Here is an 18,633-nt window from a genome sequence, read left to right as displayed (position 1 = left end):
AACTTTTTGGGATTTCTGCCACTTGGTTAAGTGTAGAAATTCGGACCATAACAATTACGAACAGAATTGGTGACAAACAGTTTGGATCAATCTTACAACTTTACTCTCAGCAAAATATTTAGATGTATTTTAGGTGAATATTGCTTTTGACTACAGTTTCAACATACTTTGATTTGTAAGAATGCTTATGTTGCTGAAACAAACTTAAAAAAAATCTATTGCCTCTCAGGCACTTCTTTAAAAAAATAAAAATAAAAAATAAAAAAAATGAAAAAGGGTAAACGAGCCACATTTAAAACAAGCATAATTTCAGAAACTGCATCTTTCAAATGAAGTCTGCGGCCTCACAGTGTTTGTGTTATTAGATTTCCCCTTGATTATGCCAAATAGAAATAGATTTGATAGCCTTGATAGAAACTTAAACCTGAAAAAAAAAAACCTTAAACCTGAAAGCATCAATAACATTCACAAACATCTGAAGCTCTCTGCCAGCTGTGAGCACGCTTAGTAATGTGAACAATCTCTGTGGCCCTCCTACACTGGGAGGGCAGGACAAAGCTTACATTCAGTATATTATATAACCTCGATTTGTTTTTTAACTGAAGATAACTTTTCCAATGATTCACTCTCTCTGACATTTAGGTATTTATCAGTATCTGTGTGTTGACCTAGGCTCTAAGGATGGACCTTAAGGCAGGTATCACACACAAAAAACAATTTATGGCTCCACAGATTAGCTCACCTAAAATCAACACCCTGTCCCATAATATAGGTTGAAATTTGTACAGCCATGTATGTACATGGAGCTCTTATCGTGGATGTGTTGCTTATAATATATGTACTTCTGCCTGCTTTTTGAGATTTTCCTAGCACAAGGGCACTATAAGTGGATTAAATGTTAATGCTTGAGGGTTGAATGTCATTTCCGCTTTGCCTCCCAAATGGAGTTATCTGCTGTACTTAGACTGACCTTGAAGGGATGGTCAGACGGTGGATTTAGTCATTGTAACTCTTCTGAACATCCGGATATACCCTGGGTCATGAGAATCTCGTCAAATATCTCAAATATCCCTATTTTCTTAAAGTACTAGATTTATCTCTAACTATAAATTTATATTATGTTAAGAATGTGTTGCAAGCACTACCAAGGCACCACAAAAACTTAATTTTGCAGTGATTTGCAGTATTATACAATACTTGAACCACCCACCGATCATTTTTTTATACTTGTGATTTTTTAAAAACATGCATATATTTTTTGGAATTACAGTATAGAATGTAAAAACAGTGTTTGTCCAATTCCAACGAGCTTGAAAATCAGTATTTGGTATAATCAGTTTTTTTCTTTAATAAAGTCTGAACCCTCTTAGACAGGTTTCCTTGTAATTTATTTTACCAGTCTTTTCTGATTTCATAATTCCATCAATTTTGACAAGTCTTCCAACACCACTGGCTGAAATACAGCCCCAAACTATGATAGGGCCTTGAACGTGTTTTAAAGATGGCTGAAGACACACATCTTCTGTACATACTGATGATGATATGGGCATAACATTTTACATTTGTAAAAGTACTCTTTCACTGAGACCATCTCTGATGAGGCTCCAGCAAAGTCCAGTTTCCTCTCTACTGTCCTGTGTCAGACCTTTGCTATATTTTTTTCTGTTGTTTAGACAAGAAAAGCAAAGCTCAGCAAGGTCTGTACACACTGCCCTTAACCATAACCACTTTCGAGGTCTAGTAACTGCACAAGACAATGCAGTCATTGTACTTACATCAGGCACTGGGTCGTCATAAACAGAACAGCCTATAATGAAGATGTATAAATGGACTTTTAGAAGTCCGTCAAAGATTTGAGTACTTGTGGGTTTGGAGCAAACTTTGATTTCGGGATCTAATAGCAAGTTTTTCTTTGAACACTGAAGGAAAGAAACACATCTTTGACTGCTTTGCCAGAAGACCAGCTGTTGTCTGCACTCACAAATAAACACCGGCCTGAGTCGTATTATAACATAAAGAAGAAGAAAGAAGACCAGTGTTGTGCTGTATGATCATGCCAGGGTTTTTATATTATGTGAAAATGCACATGCAACAACCTCAGACTTTCACATTATCACATTATTTATCTCCATGCATCTTTCCCCACAGTCTAAGTTTATTATGATCATAAATTCAATACTTTTAAGTTAAGCGTGTGAGCTTACAAGTATTAAAGCTATTGCCAATGGAACTCTAGAGTGTGTGCCAGTAGTCATTAATGGCTTCCATGCCCTTACTGCATGTTGTGCTCCCTCCCCGTGTTGTTGCTCAACATTTTGTAGCTGCTTTCCATTAGAGAACTGTCAGGGAGGGGCAGGAGGAGCAGCCTGTGCCTGAATCACATACAGCAACTCAAAGCCTATCCGAGTTGTTGCCTTGGGGTACCTCTGATGGTATAAACACACATGCAAACCCACTGCAAGACCACTGTGAAGTTTCTGTGTCCTCAGAGAACTTTGCAAAGAATCCAAACTCCCAAGACATAATTTCCAGCTTTCCAAAAGCCTGTGTCAATCATAACTCATAGAAAGTCAGAAACTGACAACATTCACAGTATACAAGCCAAAAAGAAGGAAAACCAAATGTGTCTTACTTTGAGAACTGACTGCTGTTGTTCCCCAAAAGTTATTCTTGCAATCGATAAGAAGATGCAGAGAAAGCAGAAGGGCAGAGATTTTGCTGCCATATTTGTATTTGCCCACTGATCCTCCGTTTAAGTCTCAATCAGTGTCCTCCGGCTGTAGGGAAGTCCCTGGGCAGCTCCTTATGATCGGCTGCACCCTCTGGCTTCGCTTTTCCACAGCTTGCGACGTCCAGATCCACCACTGCCCCTTATCCCGGCCCTAGCTGGGTCCTGTAAAAAAAAACTTGTGTTGACTGCTTCCCTTCCTCTCTCTCTCTCTCCCTCCCTGCCCCGATTCCTCTCCCCTAGTGGACCTGCCTCTCCCCTGAGCCTGTGCCTAAATCACATACAGATGGGAAGACTGGAAACCGAGACAAACAGTGAGAGAGACAGAACAGCAGAGGGAGTGGGAAATGAGCCACAGAGGGTTTGTGTCTGCTGAGCACGCTAGGACAGTGCAGCCATCCAAACTGTTCAACCCTCAACTCAACTGTCAAGAGTCAGACTGAGTGTTAAACCATCGTCTCCATTTGCAGGACTTTGGCACCCTTTTCACCTTGAGCTCAACACGGGATCCCTCCTTCTGTTGTTTCCCCCTCCCCTTCCCCTTCCCCTCTGGTCAGCCAGGGTGGGCAGAGGGTCTAAAGCTTCAACACTCACTCTGCGCTCAGCAGGCCGAAAAGAAAAAGCTGCTCTGATTTTCTGGCCCATCTTCTCTTCACAGTCCCAGACATGAGCCTTCTCTATGTTTTGCAAGGTTAGATCATCAAAAGCTGCAAAGTTTGCAGACACAGTGTGAGTCTGTTAACAGGAAGAGACTTAGCATGACACTTCCAGCACAAAGAAGGCATTGTCAGAGTCTGAGGAAGGTATTTTTAGATTCAGATTCAAACCGATGGGTAGGTATAACTCATGACTCTGCGAGTCACACTGGTCCTAAGACAGACTTTTTTTTAACACCACAAAGATCGTGTTGTAGGCAGTTCCAAATATGTCCCATTATGTACCATGTCTCAAGTAACCAATAAACACTAGTTATGTTTGGCAGTGATGCATTAAAACAACAGCATTAAGAGGCTTGTTAGGCCAGGCTAGGTTTACCCCTCTGAACAGAAAATTGACATAAAATCTGAATTCTTCTCACTCCTACAGTATTTTAAGTATTACAGCTATTTCACATGATCCATATCCAGTCTGTCTTTGTCTCTGTGTTCTGTCTTCAGCGTCTCTCCTTAGTGTCTGTGTGCTTTCCCTGTCTTGTCCTGGTCCATGTGTTGTTTCCTTCCTGTTCCCACATTCATCCCTCTGTGTGTTTTCCCTTTATTGCCACAGTCCCAGTGTCAAGTTCACATGTCTTAGGTCTGAGTGTATGTTACTTCCTGTTTTATTTTGACATTCCCTTGTCTCCCATGCGTCATGTTCCATCAGTTAGATTATGTTCAGCCATATTCCCTGGATGTGTCCTCTGCTCTGATTACCTCTTGTGTATATGTTGTCTGAGTCTTTTGCTGTTCTATGTCATGTTGTCATGTCTTCCCTCTCGCTATGTGGTCTAGTTCTTAGTTCTAGTCATGCCTTGGTTTTGTGTTGCATTGTTGCATCTTGTTCTAGAGTTGTGTAGTTCAGCAATAAAGCTGTTTCTCTAATTCATGCCTGTCTTTAGAATCCTGCACTTGGGTTCTTCATTTAAAAGGTTGTTTTTGAATTTGACCATATTTAAACACATAAGCTACTAATCTAAACTATTTTCTATGTTTCTGCATACATATTCTCGAATAAGCTAGGCATAGATTTTTTGTTTGAATTCTTCTTTTTTCAAAACTGTGAAATTAGGACATTAAAAATCTGAGTTATTTTTTTCTGAGGAAAAAGCATTCACACCATTTAAGCTCCAGCTTTCTTTTTTTTTGTTTAATAGCACTAAAATGGGCAAATCTGAGTAAAAATTAAAATATAAAGTATCAGTCCTGACTCTGAATCACTTTTTTTTTGCCTAGCATTGTGTTACCTGCCTGAAAAAGCAGTAATGCCATATCAGAGTTAATTGCTGCCTTAAGAATAACTGTGTACTTAAGTGAGGACTTTCTGAATGCAATTTCAGCCTTCATAAAACTTCTATGAAAAGTAAATAGCCTTGAACTGCACTAACAACCAGGAGGCTGAAGTTAATGTTACTTCATCCACATTCTGTTTATTTCACCAGCTCACTAAGAGGGTGGAGGCTTCTCTCCATGTTTGGTCGGCTTCACATTGGTATTCTCAGCACAGCCACAGTATAAACACCAACGATCAGTCATGGGCCAGGGTCATAGGCAGTGATAGGGGAGGTTTTCACAGCAGCAGCACTGCATTCTTAACTTCTCCACAAAGCAACGAGGTTGTCCCTTTGGGTGGTCTTCTCTGCCAACCTATTCAGCCAAGGCTATTCATGTAATCAAAGGCCACTGCTGGGTCTGGCAGCCAAGGGATACAGTGTGCGTGGCACAGTGTATAACACAGAGTAACACCGCCCTCTGAGCCAAAACCAACAGGGAGAAATCCATCTGCACTGCTTTGACTTAATATAATCGGTAAAGCTTTGCCACAACCACAGGGAGTTACTGACAGCAAACACATGTATTTCTGATGTCTGTACTGCAGTACAGCAAATTCTAATAATTACAAATTAGATCTTGTGAACTATTTTGGCTGTACATGAAACCATTGCAAATGCTTTACAAACAAACCCTTATGTTTGAGCAGTCTGAGCATTCATCACAATTTCTCTAACTGACATCCTGCAAAGTTACATTTGAGTAACAAAGAATGAATTATTAATTTGCAGTGATTCTGAAAGCAGCCTGCTACATGCTTCTCCACACTGCTTTTAGTTTCAGACACCTAAGAGTCCAAAAGGTCCAAGGGGTCAGACCTGCGTCTCCTGCCTGTGGTGTTTCCTTACTCTATGAACACAGAGAAAACTGTAACCTCTATCAGAGCAAAGACCTCCGATCTCAGTTGTAATACAAAAACACACCATGCTTGACAGAGTGTTGAAGACTCAGTATGATCCTGTGAATAAGATGGTGGGATGGTACAAAAGCGCTGCAGTTACACTGGAGTGAAAAACCTGTTACTGATTTTCACTGGCTAAGTACTTTGACTTCTACCAACTGATTAGGTTTAGGTACTAAAAACTAATTGACTATGTTTAGGCAAGACTGTGTAACAGCAACTCTAGACATTCAAAAATCATGTGCTGGGAGGGACAGCTCCATTTTACTAAAGTCATGACCAGGCATGTCGCACACCTCTGCCAGCTGACCCCTCGAGTGTAACTGAGAAGCACTGGTGGCTTTGACAAAAGTACATTATTTTACACACCAGGAACTCAAACGGTGTGAGAAAGACTTAGTGTTGTGAGCATTTTGCTGAATTGATTCAACTAAACTGGAATTATGCTTGAATGATGTAACTGCTGATAGCAGAAACAGGATGAAGTCTGAAGTGCACATGGCTAACTCTCTGCACAGATTCAAAACTGACTGGATTGATCATCACAGTGCAAATGACCCAAAAAATACTCCAGAAGCAAATCAAGAGTTTCTCAAAGAAGATCTTCTTTAATGGCCAAGTTGGTCACTTGCATTCACCCCAATCTTATCTTTATTAAATACAAAATACATGCAAACAGACCAACCAGCTAGGACTAACTGCATTTGGCTGCAGTAAAGGCCTGGCAGTGCATCTCAAGAGTTCAAGACTTCAGGCAGTCATTGGGGTTTTCATCCAAGTATTAAAAACAATCCTTGTATTTAAAATTATCTTATGTTATGTTTTCCCCAGTTAATTTTGAGTATCTGAAAATGGGCTTCTATGCATGTGTGAAATCTGAATCAAAGCTGCAAGTTTGTACAAAAAGCAACGTGGCGGTATACAGAGGAAAACCTATAGATGTGTCTCCGTCCAACGAATTTTGGACCTAATTGTACTTAATGTCACTGTCCTTGATCAAACTGGACACATTTCAAGCACAACTACAACCAATGACTGAATTCTTTAGTTATGTATTTGTCAGTGCCAAACAGCCTGACATTATTCCCTCGAACACCCAGTTGAAACACAACCACAGATAATTTCTCTGAAATTCTGGACCTAGGTGTTGATATACTATGACAAAGAATACTCCTGTGGGATCCTGCAGTCAAGGTCCAGCTTGCAGACTGCTTTCATGACTTTCCTGTGTGTGAGTTGCCTCTTCAGGGAAGTGTATCTTGGTTTTGGCAGAGAGCCTTGATTAGAAACAGATGGAAGGAGGAGGGGGTGTGAGAGAGTGATTTCAAAAATGTAGAGCAGAGGTCTGACTTGATGGGAAAACTGAATGATTTAATCTTCACTCATGTAAAACTGAAACTACCCGACAGATAAGATTGCTGCAAACCACATGTGAAAATGCTGGCAGTGCCATAGTGATTTGCTGAGTGGAGCTCAGGCCAGTATAATATAATATCTTAACTGTTAGTTAAATCTTAACTCTTAGCATGTAAAATTCCACTGCAAGTTAAAAGATACCTAAACCAGAACCACAGGTGCCTCCACTATCCTGAAGACACTTTTGTGAAGTGGAAAACTGTGGACTCACCAATCCAAATTAGAAATTCTTTTTGGAAATCATGAATGTAATATTAGTGCTTGTTATCCTTTAAAATCTTTTATCCATGACTGAACAAAAGTCTTTATTTTATATAAATACACTTGGGCAACTAATTAAGAACATAATTTGACATAATTTTGAACACATTTTGGACAGAGAGGACAGATGGTTTGAAAGAGGAGTGAAAGAAGCCATCTATGTCCACTGTGAGCGACCATCTTTGAACAGAGGCGGTGGTTTACGACACCAACTGTCTGCCATCTATAATCCAGTTTTGAGTTCCCTCCCCAGACGCCTTAACGCCCACTCACATCCTGGGCCATCTGACCTCATCAATTTGCATGATAAGGGGGGGCAGGTTTCACAATGAGCTCACCCGAAAGCTCACCTGATTGGGACCCACACCCAGTTTCACACCTTGGCTCAGGCGATTAGAGGATCATCAGGGGGTCCTTTTGTCCCTCTGTTGGGGGGACACTCCCACTAGGTTTAAATCTGGGACTCCCCACCATTTGACCTTAGAACTGAAGAAGCTTCCCGGATGAGAGGTGAAACGTCTTCAAGTAACTTAAAGAAGTCCAGACGCTTTTCTTTGCAAGCTCCATTGACTACGATGACCTGGATGACTGAGAACCTTCACAGACATTTTGAACACAATTATTTTGTATTTATGTGGAAATGGTACATGTGAAGCATTCATTTTACTGTTTAGTAAATTTATTTAAATGTTAGTTTTATGATCAGAAGGGTTTTTCTTTTGTTTACAAAAAAATCTGAAAAATTGTACATGTATTAAAATAGTTATATATTTAAACAATTATAATCTGTTGCTCTAATGTACATAACAGTCAGAAAGTTACAATATCTATATATATATTTAGAATCCCTATTTACCACTTCCTATATGCTTATATGTTGTCAGTACTAACAATGGCAGTAGGAAACATAGTATCAAAAAGCTCTACACAAAATTAGGATATATGTTAAAAATCAAATGTGTCATATTTTGAATATTTATACAGTAGATGGTTCATCTTATAATATAAAGTGCCTTGAGGCAACTGCTATTGTGATTCGGTGCTATATAAAAATACAATTGAACTGAATTTAACTGAATATGGCTTTCTGTCAATTTTCAACTGATAAATCATTAAGTTAACCTTGGATTCCTTAGTGGATGCAAGCCAAATTGTAGTCGATTTCTAACATGTCCCCACTCTCCACCCCTACGAAGTTTTATGAGAATTCATTCAAAACTTTTCAAGTAATCCGGTCTTTAAGTAACTGGCCAAACTCCGCTTTTGGTCCCAAAAGTCAGAGTCAAACGAACACTGCGGCATCACAGAGAGTTACAAACTGTCTAAATTCTTTCAACTTTAATAAAATGAACAGTGTGGCTGCTCTACACGTGTAACAATAAAGTTTAACATGCAGGCATCCATAAAAACAGAATTTATGAAGTTTAACAGAGTTACACAGCTATGGTTAGCATAATATAAAAACAGTGAAGCTAGAGGATGAACGCTAACTTTTTTCCACTCGATAAAAGTTAATGTGAGGGTTCCCAAAAGTTAGGGACAAATGCAATCGCATGGCACGATGCTGTAAATGGACCAAACTTCAGTCAAGAGAACAACTAAGATCATCCATCCACAATATGAGGTTAGTCATCAATATACTGCTGCATGGGCTGGGCTGTAGTTACATCTTAAGGTTTTAAAAACTGAGCTTTAAAATGAATAGTGATAATAAAAACTGAGACAGGTTGACAGTGATCACTGACTTTTTTAGGGGCTTGTTCAGATTAAATAGAACAAGATACAAAACATGTTAAAAACATAACAGCCTTAATAAACTCAGAGTAGTTTGGACCCGGAAGCAGGAATCATACATCCTCACTTAACAACCGGATCACGTTTACTGTCAGAAGGATGACATGCATGTATGCACACATCCAAAAACTGCCAAAAACACAACCTGATGAGATGGCAAAGGACATTATCATCAGACTACCAAAAGTACTGTTTCTTTAAACCATTACATTTTAATCATTTTAACTGACAAATTAATTATTAAAGCTATGAAGACTATAGTTGTTTGTTTTAACCACAAATCTGATCTTTTATTAAACACGGGACTTTTAAAGAAGAGTTTTAAGCCCCTTAGTTTCAAGCCCAAAGATGCTCAGGTCTACTTATTCTAAAAACAGCCACCTGGTCAAATAAACTCAATAAAACAATAAAAGTTTGAATTGCACAGGGCCACATTTCATTATTTTCTTTAAAAACTGTGCGCCCAGCTAACAATCAGGTGACTTTGAAATTTGTACTGAAAAAAATTGTACTACTCATCAACAATTTATTTGCTCTTTAATATTTTTCTAATGACCTGTGCATACTGATTTTCCCATCACATAGTAGAATGTGTTTGGCTTACTCTATATGCATTCAGATAAGACTGGCCCATTCACAGCTGGTTCCACTAACCTCTTTATCTTAACCTCTCCACCTAGCCTTAAGCGAGTCACATATACATATGGTCAAAGTTAGATTGCATAGCCACTATAGACTCACTGACCCCACACATCAAAGAGCTGCAGACTCCACTGCAGTCTATCTACGTACTGTCCACTGCTCTGCTGCTGTGAACACAACACAGTCTCTGAGTGGGTCCAGCATCACACATTGCCCTAAAAGACAAACCAATCTCCACCTAAGACAGACCAAGCTCTCCATCAACCTGTCAGCCACTGCACAAACTCAAATTGACTTCATTTTATTTCCATCTTCCTGCTCCGTATCTGCACCACAAACTTCATCCATCTCTCCCATCATGAAAAACCAGGCCTGCAGAAATTCTGGGTCACCAAATTCATTTTTATCTAAATGGTTTCACACACTGACCAGATGCTGTCAGTGTCTAGTCTGGCAGGAGTAACAAATTGCTTTTCATTTATCTTTAGAAGGGAGCCTCACAGTGAGTCCAGCGGGCTGCTCGATCTGCCAAGTGAAAACACCTGCAGTCTGAGCTGAGTCTCTCTGACATCTTCATTACTGTTTGACACAGTCTGACTTCACTTAAGCTGATTTTAGTTATCTGAAATGTGTGTAAGAGTTATAACCAAGAATACAGTAAGCCCAATAACAATACTAAATAATACGCTATATGTTTTAACATTCATAAATAACAGACCCAAGGCTTGTTGGTTGTTCTCTTTGTACCTCTGCTCTGGATATGGTCAAGTAAAAAAGAAAGTGGCTGATGTTGTGAAGAAGACTTATTTGATCAGTCATGCATTCAAGTGTTATGCATGTTTGCACAGCCTGCTTTGAGGTGCCTTAGACTTTCCTTAACATAGCGCAGAGATGCTGACTCTCAGCTGATTCTCACCTGACTAACATCTCTCAACTTCAGTCAAATCACATGAGCATCACCAAATCAATACATTAATTACAATAACTAAGCCTTTAGTGCCGGGGTCACCAACATTTTACAAACTGAGAGCAACTTTAAGGGTACTGAGTAATATAGTAATATGGGGGGCTCCTATTTTGATACAAACTTCCTGAATTAAATCCTTCCTGAACTTATGTCTTACCTTTACCTTGGAACCTATGTTTTCCATTGCTTTCCATAATATATACAGTATACTCATGAATTAATGTAAGAATTGTCAGGTGGGGAAGCCCTGTGATCAGATGTAGGAGTATAGCATGGGGAAAACACTTAGAAAAAAAGGCACATAATTCCTTTGGTGTTTGTGGATTTAATCAATCAATCAATCAATCAAGGCTTTATTCGCCACGTGCAGGTTGCCCTGCAGTGAAATAATACACCACCCCTCCCCCCCGACCTTACACACACAACACAGACATCACATGGGGATACAGGTCGGAGATCGGTAGCGTTACAGAAAAAAAAAAGCACTGAAATATACACTACAATGGGAAAGTACACGAGGAAAAAAAGAGACCTCTACTCATGCTGGGCTCCTGGGAGGACAGCATGAGAACAGGAAACAACAAAACTCCTCTGCACAAAAGGCACATAAATGTCCACAGCACAACAGTATGGAACACGTGACAAGCCACAGGGTCGGGTGGGGGGTGAGGAGTAATCCGAAGCAAACACAGCAGCCATCCTGCCCAGCGCTACCATTCCAGCACGGGCTCAGACCCGCCGTGTTCCCAGGAGGGAACAAGCATCGAAGGCGTTTGGAAAGGGAGGGGGGATGAGTGTGTGCATATCAGTGTATATGTATGTGTGTGCATGTCCAGAGTTCAGCTGAGACAGTGTCCTTCGCCCTGCCAGGCTAAGTAAACTGTCTTCCAGCCAACCCAGGTGGCCTTGCATGGAATGGGAAGGAACAGACTAAACACAGTCGTTATCAGGGTGTTTTTGTTCAGCTCCAGCCTTACGACCGCACCTGTTACCGAAAGGGTATCCGTATGAAGTGATGGTGCTTTTTACTTTAGTGCGAACAGCTCATATGAATTTCAAAGCTGTTCTACAGTCCAACACTGGTCTCGCAATCTCCCGTTGGAGAGCCGTGGGCTTCGCCATACTTGTGCTCTGTGATGTTGTCATTCTTGTGCTCAAAGAGCTGATTCTGAGAACTCTGTGCCTCCCCGAGATGTCATCCAATTTGCGTTCAGGGATGTTATTCCGAGCAAGCCCTTCCAAGATTTAATCCAGTCTGCACTCAGAGATCTTATTCTGAGTATTCACGGCAGCTGTAAGCCTTTCCAAGATCTTATCCGTGCTGCACTCAATGAGCCCATTTTGAGAAACTCACGCCTCTTCCCATCGTTTCAATCCCAGCGGGCAGCCTTGTGGGAACAGCCGGTTCCGCTTTCTTTATTCTTTGATAAGTCAGGGCCAAGCCAGCTCCGATCAGCCAGAATTTAGCCAACGATTTAGCTGGATTTAACCATTAATGTAACCTAATACAAAAACCTACCTGTTCTGTAGCAGTCCAAAGAAGCGTATCAGTGTAATCTTTGTCATAATACTACACACTACTGTAGTTATAGTATGTGTGGAAGGTAAAAACCAGTGTGTGAATGTGTGTGAGGATGGGTGGATGACTGGATGTGTAAAGCGCTTTGGGGTCCTTAGGGACTAGTAAAGCGCTATACAAATACAGGCCATTTACCATTTACCATAAAATGGAGTGTTTTTTATATGCACTTTTCTTCTTGGGGATGGGTGTAGCTCAGCAGGTCATCTACCAAGGTTGGTTGTTTGATCCCCAAGTCCAGTCCTCATGCCAAATATCCTTGTGCACACCCTGCATCCTCATGTTTTTATCTACGTCATGTTTATTTTTCTTCATTTTTTTTTTCGTAGGTTCTCAATCATCTTGGAAAGGAAGCACAGAAGTGATGTTTCACATAAACTCTATTCCATGGGAACAAATGTAGACTCCATCGCATGAAACTTTTTAAACTTTCCCGTTTCATTCGCTCTCAAATGCTCAGATTTCAGCTGCTTTGGTTTGTCGAGCCTGTTCCACGTTTGCAGAATGCAGCAGAATCATCAAACACTTCACTTACACACTCATCTGTGACACTGAGACAGCTTCTGAATATTTGCTATATAGTTTTTCTCAAACTGCTGCACTCAATAAGTTTCCAAAGAACCTGGTGTATGAGACGATAAACATCCATCATCCTGGAGCTTCTGAAAGAAACTCAGGTGAGTCAGCTGCTTTTCATCAACTGCAAACACATTTGTACACTTTGTCTGTTTATTGTGCTTTTCTTAACACAACTTAAAAATCTGACAGTGCTTTAAATATTTCAAACTTTTTCAAATGAAAATGATAACTATACATTTTCAAGTGATTTATATGTGTTGATGCATGTTCAATTATCCAGTTCAGCAAATCCCAAAAAGTTGATTCTGTTCATCTGGACGTAGTGTTTTCAGTGGGAGAAACGTTTTGTCACTCATCCAAGTGACTTCTTCAGTCTCAGCTGACTGCAGGTATCTCCAACCTTAGAAACAGTACATTTGCATAATGACTGAAACTAGTCCACTGAATGAACAATGGGTTGGTCGTCACTTTGTGAACAAGGATCGGGTCCCCGGCACAAACAGAGTAATATAGCGTACACCGTTATGTGCTGGGAGGATTGCCATGATTTATACATCGGGAAAACCAAAGAACCTCTAAGCAGATGGCACAACACCGAAGATCTACCTTGTCAGGCCAGGACTCTACAGTCTATTTACACCTACAGGCCAGTGGACACTCTTTCAATGATGAGGATGTATACATCCTGAACAGGGAGGAACGCTGGTTTGAGTGGGGAGTCAAAGAGGCTTTTTACGTGAAAAGAGAAAGAACATCTCTGAATTGGGAAGGGAGCCTAAGGGTACATCTTTCGCCATCTTACAATCCTGTGATAGCAGCCATACCCCAACTCTGTGAATGGTACTAATAGTACCAGCTAATAGTACTAATAGATAGTTTTAGTCATTATGCAAATGTACTATTTCTAAGACTGGGGAAACCTGTAGTCAGCTGAGACTGAAGCAGTCACTTTTTTTGTTTTCCCATTGTCTAGTTTGTATTTCCTCATCTTTTTACCCAGGTCATTATGGTTTGTCTCTGTATGTATCCTGCCTCTTTAGTTTTTGTTTGTTTTATGCTTTACTTTTTGTCTTTTGACCTCTATTCGTGGCGCTACTGAAGTTTTCTTCTTTTCTTCTTTTTTCATGTTGTTCTTGTTTTTTGTTTTCATGTCTTATTATTTCTCCCGTTTGTGCTGTTTCCTCATTGTCTAATCCATAATTCCATAAGTTCCCCCAGTTTTTAAAAAAGGTTAGTCTCTGCTAGTTTTTACTTTTTGTCATTTGTTTGTTTATTGTTATTGTGATTTTATTGTTATTATTTTTATTTACCTTTTTTTACCTTTTACTTTTTTCTGTTGTTTTATTTCCACTTATATCCTGTTACCTGAATCTTGCTTTGTCCTGTCTTCTGTCCTGTTTCCCTCTATTTGTTATCCATGTTATGTCATTGTTCATGTTACCAAGTTGTTTCTTCTCTCTGTTTAGTGTTGTTCTAAAAAAAGTAGACCAATTGCTTTCACTCTTTGTAGTTTTATCCTTTTCAGTGTTTTTCTCTCTGTTATTGATTTGTAGCCTTGTGCTTGATATCACACCTATTATAATGTTGTACAAATGACTGCTGTAACATTTCTTAGAACATCATTAAATCTTTTGTGCACTTTTGTACTTTATTACATTTGTAGGACAAACAATTGAATGGCACGATAGGTTACATGTAGGGTTAAAGAAAGATGCTGGTTTCATTTTAACTCACAAGCATATTCTGTGTTTGCTCTTGATCAAGTGTATGTCAGAAAAGGATGATACACAGAGGTAGGTTGAACCAAAACACGTAGGCAACATTCATAGCTGCTGTGCATACACCTTTGTTCATTCTGTGTCCATAAGGCAACAAAAGTGTGGTGCACCGTGATGGGCTTTGAGGTGGAGGTCATTTTGCAACATTAGGATTTTAATCTGTCCAGCATGCAAATTGCTGGACAGATTCTCACCAACTCTCACCAACGCTGTCATGTCCACTTGCATGCGGTGATTTGATTTCAGTATCCTCGAGCAGCCCCACCAACTTTTTGTCCACAAAGAACTTCTTTACCATGTGATTTCAACTCCCTTCATTGTTGTAGGGGCGATCGTGGCTCAAGAGTTGGGAGTTCGCTTTGTAATCGGAAGGTTGCCGGTTCGAGCCCCGGCTTGGACAGTCTCGGTCGTTGTGTCCTTGGGCAAGACACTTCACCTGTTGCCTACTGGTGGTGGTCAGAGGGCCCGGTGGCGCCAGTGTCCGGCAGCCTCGCCTCTGTCAGTGCGCCCCAGTACTGGGGGCGCCAGTACTGTGTGTGAATGGGTGGATGACTGGTTGTGTAAAGCGCTTTGGGGTCCTTAGGGACTAGTAAAAGCGCTATACAAATACAGGCCATTTGTATACATGGGCAGTAGTGTCAGGAGCTTTTATTTTGTGGACAAAATCATCAAAACGCTACCTGGATAAACAGTGTCAGCTGTGATGTATGGCTGTTGTACACAGTTACAATTTTTCGAGGGATCGCCATGGTGACTAGTGGTATTTTTAGAAGATATCTTGTTGGGCTACCGCGTGCTCGCAGGCACAATGTACCTGATACCAATATCACTTATATAGTGTATAGAAAACATGGACATTAAGCCAGTGTAGAAATGGCAGCAGAGGTCTGAATCCATTCCCTCAGTAAACAGTGTCCTCATTAGTTTATGAGATCTATTAATGGTTTCAACTCTTATTGAATAGAATATGAAAGGTATTAAGTGGTCTCAATTAGAGTTGGAAAGAACAATAAAGCATGTACGGTGAGCCAGCTCTGTTTTTGAACAAATGCTAACATGTGAGACTGAAGTGCAGCTTTCATATTCATATTCACCAAGTAATCCTGGTCACACCAGACTTCAAAAAAGTAAAGCATTTGCAGTAAGTTAGAAATACTGAAAAAGCTTTACTCATTAGGAGAGCTGAAGCTAAACTCCAACTGAACTCTGTACTAGCTTGTTGTGCAACCTGTCAACTATTTGCTAGCAGGTTCACCACAGCAACTTTTATAAAGTAATGTGTGTTCACAATAAACATATACTCTGTTTCATAAACATCTGTTTAAACTCAAATTGTTAAGTCTGTTTTTCTAATGGAAGACGACTGATGCTCTGATCAAACATATGCCTGCATAAGTCAGAATGATTTCTGAGATGTTTTTTTCCCTTTGCATCATATACAGCTACTTCTGAGTTGAATCTACTGCTATCAGCATGGATACTGTGCTACAATATGATTAGACTTTTTTTTGAATGAGAATACTGCTTGGAGTTAACCCCTATTACTTTGGAGAAAGGAACACATACAAAAAAAGACATGAGAAAATTATTACATTTAAAAACTAGTAAGGTAATTTTAATAATGGCAAATATCAGAAGGGCAAGAAGAGAAATAAGAGTTGTCATTAAGACAAAAGAGAAGTTCTGCCTGGATACAGCATGCAGGTTTCAGGACACATGATGCCCACATACTTGCTGTGTACTGGCCGTACAGTTACCTGGCAGTGCTGGACATTATGCAGACTTAAGAGCACTTGTGTTGAAGAGAACTGAATATCTGATCCATCTGGACTGGGTTATGCATTTTCACATTCACAACTCACACAAGACAACACTGTGGGCCACAGTATATGTGTGGATTAGGGCGAAGGATTTAGTATATATATACTGGATTTTGGTCTTTGTCCACATGAAAATGCAGCTTTTGGTTACTGAAAACAAAACCTTTGTCTTATTCAGAATGTTGGTTCTGACTGGTCAACATGGCTTTCTTATTTCTTATTTCTTACATCTATGAAAAAATACCTCAGTGCTCTAGGTCCATGTCAAAACCAGAAAACAAGAGTGCTCTGAAAGTCATCTTTCTGCTCTGAAAACAGCAACCCATTACTCAAGAACCAGACATAAAACCTTAAATGTCATATGGCAAGAACATGGGCAGCATTGCGGTGCGGTGGTACTCTTGCAGGTGGTGGAGTTAGGTTAATTGGTGATTCTATATTTTCCATAGGTTATGAAAGGTTATGTGTATCTCTCTGTGTTAGCCCTGTAAAAGGCTGGGAACTTGTCCAGGGTATACCCTGCCTCCTACCCTATGACAGCTGGGATAAACAAGATGAAGCAAGAATACACATGTAGAGCAGGAAGAAGACTGGGTTTCAATCAGTTTAATGAGTCAATGACTGTTACCCAGTCTGAGATAATCAGCTAAAGAGCTGAGCTTGAAACCCTGAACTGTGTTTGAAATGATTTCCCTGGGTGTCATCATTAACCTCAGAGCACTAAGATCTATGCTAATGATTTTGGCCAGACATGCAAACACATACACATGCCCTCTACGCCCAGAGAGAGACACAAAGATGCAGTTGCTTGACAGCATGGGAAATGGGATGATGGGATGGGAAAACAAAGCACTGACTCAGACCCTGGTTGAGATAAACAGTCTAATTTGTCATCAGGCCCACCGCTCTCATCGCCCAACACTATCACCAAACTCACAACACAGAGCAAGCCCCTTGTTTACCACTGTGTCTCCCGAACTTCTCTGTTAAGCTGCCGGTTCAGCAGCAGACACTCTAGAGGGCAGTGTTGCTCTCAGATTTAAGCACAGGAACCAGCTGCTGCGTGTCCTCAGGGCACTCCTGGAATGTAGGAAGGAGGCTGTCTTCCTCTTTTGTTTCCCAGTTGCTCTCGGATAGGACTCCTGCCAACATCCCCTTGAAAAAATTAAGACAGAAGAAAGACCTGTGTGGCAGAGCTGGCAGATCACAAATCAGTAGCACTGGCCGAGCTCCCTTATTGAGTGTTATAGCTGTAGCTATACAGCAATTATGGCCCAGGTCAGTCAATAGAGAAGCACTGTATTTTCCCCCAGGGTTTCGAACAGGGTAAATAGATGTTTAAACAAAAAAGAAAACCTTCCTCAAAGGAAGGAAAACTTTAAGTGTCAGCTGAAAGTGATGAACTATGTATTGTGTTTGCTTTCAAATGTCTGATCCCTACAAGACACCTGATTTTGTTAAAGCACAAAGATGGATAACCTTATCTATGTCGGTTCACAACAAATGTATTCCTCCTCACTTTCATCTGGGCCTTCGACTCTGGATATGTGGAGGAGGGTTCTTTACAATTCAAGAAAGGGGGAAAGGTTGGAAAGATGGTGTGCTACAGAGAAAGAGAAACTATCAGTGTTTAGATGAGATTTTGGATGATTCAGCAATACAAAAATCCTGCATGCTGCATGTGATCAAATCACAAGTGAATTTTTCTTAATCCTTGAAAAAATGTAAGCAGATTGATTCAGATATTAATCTCCTTTTTTCTATCTGTAATACTGTATATTAATTTATCTGGGTGCTCTGTCTAGTATCATGAAATGCCAGTAACATTGGAAACCATCAGGACCATCAAGATTCAGTTTTTTCTCATCAGAGAACAAAACTTTCTTAAACCTTTCAATGTCCCATGTTTGGTGCTCTTTTGCAAAGTCCAAATGGTCAGTTCTGTGCCGTTCAAGGAGACAAGAGCTTTGCAGACATTTTTTGTTTTTGAAGCCTTTCAGTCTCTGATGCCGTCTGATGCTGCAGTCGGCACCAGTAACGGTCTTAATTTGATTCAAGGATCATCCAGTGTCTTGACGGACAGCCAATTGGATGGTGAAATTTTTTTTGGTCTTCCACTTGACTTTTTTGTTCCATAATCC

General features: G+C 40.3%; 1 protein-coding gene across 1 annotated transcript in view; it reads right to left on the bottom strand.

Moving 5' to 3' along the window:
• The window catches only part of lama4 (laminin, alpha 4), a 33,008-nt gene extending 29,812 nt beyond the window's left edge, over positions 1-3,196 (bottom strand). The window contains exon 1 of the mRNA XM_085132930.1: positions 2,633-3,196. Within this exon, the coding sequence (XP_084989056.1) occupies positions 2,633-2,725 (93 nt within the window). The 5' untranslated portion in view covers positions 2,726-3,196. The remainder of the gene's footprint in view (positions 1-2,632) is intronic.
• Between the last annotated feature and the right edge of the window lie 15,437 nt (positions 3,197-18,633).

This window comes from Neolamprologus multifasciatus, chromosome 15 (genome assembly GCF_963576455.1).
Source record: "Neolamprologus multifasciatus chromosome 15, fNeoMul1.2, whole genome shotgun sequence".
In the NCBI taxonomy this organism is placed as follows: Eukaryota; Metazoa; Chordata; class Actinopteri; order Cichliformes; family Cichlidae; genus Neolamprologus; species Neolamprologus multifasciatus.
The sequence above is the reverse complement of the archived record's forward strand: the minus strand, read 5'-3'. Positions and strand labels throughout refer to the sequence as shown.